The 6,701-nt window shown below is 41.8% G+C and overlaps 1 protein-coding gene across 1 annotated transcript; it reads right to left on the bottom strand.

The window, feature by feature from the left end:
- Positions 1 to 241: 241 nt before the first annotated feature.
- pcdh20 (protocadherin 20) lies at positions 242 to 3,663 on the bottom strand. The gene is made up of 2 exons (XM_039814453.1): positions 3,505 to 3,663; positions 242 to 2,975 (listed from the first exon to the last, which is right to left on the bottom strand). The coding sequence occupies exons 1-2, from the start codon at positions 3,646 to 3,648 to the stop codon at positions 444 to 446; spliced, it is 2,676 nt and encodes an 891-aa protein (XP_039670387.1). The 5' UTR covers positions 3,649 to 3,663; the 3' UTR covers positions 242 to 443.
- Positions 3,664 to 6,701: the final 3,038 nt, after the last annotated feature.

Genomic DNA, 6,701 nt, shown 5'->3' with positions numbered 1-6,701 from the left:
ACCATTACCTCAGTCTTCTTCCCACTGCAGGCGTGATGGATAATAATCCCTAAAGATAGTGACTGTAATACTGGTATTTTAGCAATGCCTTGCTGTGATGAGCTTTATCTTATAGTGGCTAGTACTGTACACATCACCTGTGTCAAATTACAGTGTTGCGTATTTGTCTACAAGTCCCTGCTGGTAACTTCAAATACTTCACTTATCAGATCACCTTTTTATACGCTTTGTTGGCAGCTTATCAGGAAATATATCCGCTTTATTTCCACAGAATGTCGCAATTTCACAGTGTTTGAATACACTATATCAGAATAATTCACCGAATTTGATTATCAAAATGCAAGAAGCCTTTGACAAATATTCAGAATGTATTTAATTCACAGGCTGATTTCATCCTTGACAAAGTGCCAGTGAGGATTACACACATTGCTTGCTTTATTCTGTTAGTCATCAGAGTAATATTTGTCTTTGAGCCTGAGTGGAATCTCATTCTCCTCAATGTGTCCCCGCTTGTTCTGTTGTAGACTTCTTCTCTTCTGCTTCAGGTATAAAACAGCTGTCGCCGCAAGCAAACATGTGGACACCAGCATCATACCCAGGCCTACAAACAGTGTCAGCTGAGCAGATCTAGTGTCCTCCACCTCACAGATGGGGGCCTTTGAGGGGGTTTGAACCAAGTCAGCTGTCCCTGTCCAGGTGGGCGCCCTGTCTAAGTGGCAGGGCCCCATGCTCTCATTGATCAACAGATTAACCCAGACGGTGGTATAAAGTGGAGCTGGTTTCCCCCCATCTCTGACCACAATGAACAGGTGATGCATTCCCAGGTCTTTCCGTAGAAGTTGCTGAGCTACGGTGATGTTCCCCGTCATCAAATCCACCCGGAAGGGGCTGCTGTTTTGCGCTGGCTTCGGCGCCACAACGGTGTATGTAATCTCCGAATTCAGCCCCGAGTCCTCGTCGACGGCATAGATCTTTGTTACTATGGTGCCTGCAATGGTTGCCGAAGAGACAGTCTGGCATGAGGAGTTGCTGCTGGGAAGGATCACTTTTGGCTGGTTGTCATTGATATCCTCCACAAAGATAGTTACCCTGGCAGTGGAAGTCAAAGCGGCTGGGTGCCCACGATCGGCAGCAAGCAGGTAGAGTTCATAGCGGTCGTCTGTCTCGCGGTCCAAGTGGGTGGTGGTGCGCAGTGTCCCCTGGGTGTTATCCACAACAAAAGGTTCACTGCTGTTTACAACATACAACTCCGTTTTCCCATTCTCTCCTTCGTCTGGGTCCGTCACCCCAACCCTCCCCACCTGGGCAAACGGTGGTACATTCTCGGGGATAAAAAAGATGAAGTGAGGGGTTAGAAAAACAGGTGCATTGTCATTCTGGTCCAGAACACAAATGGATACTGTGGCCACTGACTCCAAGGGAGGAGAGCCGCTATCTCGTGCAAACACAGTGATTTTGTGTACACCCTGCTGTTCCCTATCCAGAGAGGCTGACACTGACAGTTGACCTGTCACAGGGTCAATGTTAAACGTGGTAGACGTGCGTTTGTCCAGCCTGTACGTCACCCTGCCGTTGTATCCACTGTCTGCGTCTGACGCCGAGACACGCAGCAGTGACATTCCTGGCTGGTTGTTTTCCTCCACCTCCAGCTGGTAGTGTGACTGGAGGAATTGCGGAGCATTATCATTGACATCTGCCACCAACAACCGGATCACATGCCTGTAAGGAGTGATCACAGATCCTTCGGCTGATCTCCCATGCACTACCACAGAAATATGATGTTCGCTTTTCATCTCATAGTCTAGGGGCTTTGATGTGGAAAGCAGATATTTGCCATTCTGTTGGCTCAAGGTGAAAGGCACCTCGCTCTCAATGGCAAGAGATGAGCCTTTCAAGCTGCTGTCACCATGAAGCTCTAAAACGGCTAAGACGGTGGGGGGCTGGTTCTCTGGTAACACCACAGTCTGGTTTTGATGCTCTGCTATGAACCTGATCTCGAACGTCAGCTCTTGGTTCACTTTGGGGAGCACGGTTACGGTTACCTGAGAGTCTGCTGGGGGGCAGTGATGGCCGCTAGCTAACACTTTCAACAGCAGCTCCTCGCTGTTGTCACTCTGGAGGTCCTGTGTTAGTCTGATGTACCCAGTGAGGCTGTCGAGGCTAAAGAGCTTCTTGGCCCGCTCAGACACTTTGGGACTGAGGGAGTATACGATGGCGGCATTCGGACCTGAATCTGGGTCTGTGGCTCTGACCTGAGCAACCAGCATGTTCTTTGGGGAGTCTCCGGGGACGGTGACACTGCGGGGGCTGTCAGAGCTGAAGCTTGGACAGTTGTCATTAACATCTGTCACTGTGACTATTAAAGTTGCTGTAGCACTTAAAGGCTCTGAGCCACAGTCGGTGGCCACCAGCGCCATCTGATACAGGTCCCGAGTCTCCCTATCCAGAGCTGTTTGCACAACCAACAGGATGACGGGTTCGTCTTCTTCCACCTTTAAACTGAAAACTCCAGCGGAATCTTTTAGCTGGTAATGAAGCTTGCCGTTATGTCCGGCATCCCTGTCCTGAGCCTGGTCATCCAATAAGAAACTGGTCCCCACAGTCACGTCCTCAGACACCCTTAGGTGTATTACACTGTTTTCAAAATGAGGTGCATTGTCATTGATGTCTTCTATGATCACAGGGAACTGTATAAGGTCTCCTGAGGGCCCCACGACAGCATTGTGTAAAATAATGCATTCCTCAGCTTTTGTCTCCTCAGGGCAGAGGGCCTCGCGATCCATCTTTTGCTCAGTGGTGTAGAAATTCCCCGTGTTTTTGTCCGTCCACAGATACTCCTGGGTCAGGAGCTGGTAAGGAGGTGGAAAGTGTTTACTAAGTGAGCCCACCAGAATACCAGGATCCTGTTCCTCTGGGATAGAAAACCGGACAGAACCACATATGATCTGCTGCAGATGGACCACAACCAGCAAATTCTGATGGAAGAAGAAACAAACTGTGAGAAAGTAATTTTTTTTTCTTTTTTTTTTATAAAGAAGCAGCATTTTTTTTATTTTGGCTATTTTTTGTTGCACTTGAAACTGACATAGTATAGAAGTTTTCCCTGGTGGTGATAAGGTTCCCTGGTGGTGATAAGGTTTAAACTTCATGCCTCAATGACCCCTTTTTGAAAGCAGCCAACTGCACAATGAAGGTAATGTGATGCCCCTCACTTATCTCCAACCAATTACTCTTACACAACCCAACACGCACAAAAAAACAAAGTAAATAGCAAAGCATGGGTTTGGCTTTACAAAAATAAAAATCACATTTGTATATATTTCTGCAGTTTTTTTTTTAAGCGGCTCTGAATGGGAATAATTTATATAGCCTATGTAGCCCCAAAACTCCTCGGTTCCTCTACAGCTACACTAAGTTACTCCTTTTCTATCAATCTGAAACACTGACACAGTAATTAGACACCCTCAGAATGGATAATCCTTGCATTGCTTTTGACTCACTGACCTGCAGTAGTCCAGCCCAGTTCATATTATCAGGAGTCCCATGGCCCATCGCCGTCACACATGTTACCCAAGCTCCCCCGGCAGCGAGTGAACGCTGAGGACAGAGGCAGCAACCTAAACCTGTGCAGCTAAAGGCATAATTCATTACATGCCCCTCCTACAACACTTACCTATCGTGTCAGGCTGACACAGGAGAAGTCAGAACAACAGGTTTACCTGCATGGTATGAATACATGCTTTTATAGCAACTCAAGAGTTGCTAAATAATAAACAATGAGTAAGCATGAGGCTTGTGTACATAGCCTGCCTCCTAAACGGTACGGGACAGGATTAATGTGCCATTACCAAATGTGCTTACACACCTGTCTTTATTAGCACACCTGCAACCAGTTTTTTTTTTCTCCAATGTTTTAACTGTCTCTGAATATGTGTTTTTCCTCTCAGATTTGTCTTCTGGGTCTTTTTTGTTTTATTAAAATGTAAGATTATTTTTTTTGGGGCATTTTAGGCCTTTTATTTGATAGCCGAGCTTAGACTGGGGGAATGACATGCAGCAAAGGTCGAAACTGAACCAGCCCATGGCAAGGTCTGAACCTCTGTACATGGGGCGTACGCTCTACCAGGTGAGCTATCCAGGCGCCCCTACAACGCATCTTTTATAAATAACACCAATAACCGTGTTAACAATGCTTCATGTTTCTTGCTGCATTCACATGGGAACATGATTATAAACTAGAAAATGCATTTCCTGCAGAAAATTCGTGTGAATGCTGAAAAGCTGAAGCTACACTGCATTGCTGGCTTAAATACACAAGAAGTAGTGAAAATAGTTGGAAAAGTGGGAGTGGTTTTAATTAGTATGAATTTCATTGAAATGTTGAACACCAATAATGTATGAAACAAAGCTGCTGAAGCAGTATGAATAGTTGGAAAAGTGGGAAATAGATGAAGGATGTGAATTAGAGTAAGCAAGGAAGGAAGTTCACATGTTCACAATATGTGTTAAAAAAAAAATTATAAAATTAAAAAAAGACAGTCATAGATGGCCAGGATACCTCAATTGGTAGAGCAGGCGCATGTATATAGAGGTTTATGCCTCGATGCAGAAGGTCCAGGGTTCGAGTCCAACTTGTGACGATTTCCTGCATGTCTTCCCCCTCTCTGCCCCGTTTCATAGCATTAAAGGCGGAAATGCCCCAAAAAAACCTTAAAAAAAAGTCCTAGTATGTCGAAAAGAAGTGATAAAAAGTGATTAAAAAGTCGTCGAATAGTATTTCGGAAAAAAAATATAAAAAGTCATAGTATGTCAAAAATAGTCATAATATGTTAAAAAAAGTCATAGTATGTCGAAAAAGTGATAAGGTCACAGTATAGTATATAAAAAAAATCATAGTATAGAATATTGAAAAGTAATATATAGTCTGTCGAAAAATGTGATAGAAAAGTCATAGTATAGTATGTTGAAAAAAATCATAGTATAGAATATAACAAGTCATAGTATAGTATAGTATGTCAAAAAAGTCAGTATATCAAAATTTGAAAGTCATAGAATGTAAAAAATAGTCATAGTAGGGTAAAAAAAAATGTATAGTATGTTGAACAAAGTGATAAAAAAGTCATAGTATAGTATCAAAAAAAGCCATAGTATGTCGAAAAAAGTGGAAAAAGTCATAGTAGGCCCTATAGTATGTCGAAAAAAAAGATAAAAAGTCGTAGTATATTATGTCAAAAATAGTCATAGTATGTCAAAGTAATGAAGTATTAGTATAGTATGTCGAAAAAAGTGATAAAATAGTCATAGTATGTCGAAACAAAAGTGATCAAAGTCATAGTATAGTATGTAGATAAAGGCATAGTAATAGTAGGCCCTATAGTATGTTGGAAAAAAAAGAGTCATCGTACAGTATGTCAAAAATAGTCATAGTATAGTATGTCGAAAAAAGTAATAAAGTCACAGTATAGTATATCGAAAAAATCAGTATAGAATATTGAAAAGTCATAGTATAGTATGTCGAAAAAAGTGATCGTATGTTGAAAAAAATGTCAAATGTCATAGTATAGCATGTCATAGTAGTATGTCGTAAAAAATGCATAGTATAGCATGTCATAGTAGTATGTCGTAAAAAACGCATAGTATAGCATGTCATAGTATGTCGTAAAAAATGCATAGTATAGCATGTCATAGTAGTATGTTGTAAAAAATGCATAGTATAGCATGTCAAAAATAGTCATAGTATAGTGTGTCGAATTTGGTCGTGATTGGTGTGTGAGTGATAGAAATGATGATTCAATAAGCCTATGACTTCTGTGTCTTGCATGAAGGCAATTTTTTATGTACAATGTAAAATAGATTAAACTATATTAAGTAATTAAAGTCAACCCCAACTTGATTAGCTACATATTAAAATGCTACACAATACAAATCAAACATAAAAAATAATATAGGTTACTCAAAGGTTTATTAGCCCACAAATGTATCATAGGCCTCAGTTTTGCCGTAATGGAGTATTTTACACTATGGTATTACTTTTACTTAAGTAGAAGGATCAGAGTACTCTGCACAGCTACTAATAATGGCATGATATGGCACACGGACTTGTAGGCATACAGCTGTTCTTTGGTGGTTTGAACAGAAATTGCACTTGAGGGGCCTCTGTCGACAGAGCAGAGTACTGCACCGCTCAGAATTATAATTAAGTTTGTCAAAAAGACACTTTCTACCTAAAAGTGCCCTTTATTCAAGTACGTTTACCTCACCCAGAATCAAGAACAATAACGTACAAATCCACCCAATAAAAACTATGTTGCTATGTAAAAAATATGGCGATTTTGTTTTTTTTATATAGGTTGTCGAGCTGACGCACACTACGTTTGTCGATTGATCATCATCCCCGTTTTTATTCTAAAATAAAACACTCAAACTCAACTCTTTAATGTAACATTTCAAAGTGTGTGTGTGTGTGTGTGTGTGTGTGTGTGTGTGTGTGTGTGTGTGTGCCTCGAGTCGACCTGTAGTTATGTAACGGCTTCTTTCAGTCTGTCTCATTTTGCGGACGGGTTTTCTTTTGACTTTCCGACCACTTTTTTTTTTTCCATTTACAGTAGACCTCTGAGGTTTTTCTGCAACATGATTGGCTGGTCCCGTTAGCTGAGCGTGTGTGTGTGTGTGTGTGTGTGTGTGTGTGTGTGTGTGTGTGT

The sequence above is a fragment of the Perca fluviatilis genome, chromosome 10 (genome assembly GCF_010015445.1).
Source record: "Perca fluviatilis chromosome 10, GENO_Pfluv_1.0, whole genome shotgun sequence".
NCBI classification, from domain to species: domain Eukaryota; kingdom Metazoa; phylum Chordata; class Actinopteri; order Perciformes; family Percidae; genus Perca; species Perca fluviatilis.
Note: the sequence above shows the minus strand (reverse complement) of the source record. Positions and strands in the feature narration are given on the sequence as shown.

Coding starts and splice junctions, on each gene's coding strand:
- pcdh20 (XM_039814453.1), bottom strand. CDS start 3,648: ATGAATTATGCCTTTAGCTGCACAGGTTTAGGTTGCTGCCTCTGTCCT. Junction 2,976..3,504: donor ACTGGGCTGGACTACTGCAG/GTCAGTGAGTCA, acceptor TTCTTCCATCAG/AATTTGCTGGTTGTGGTCCA.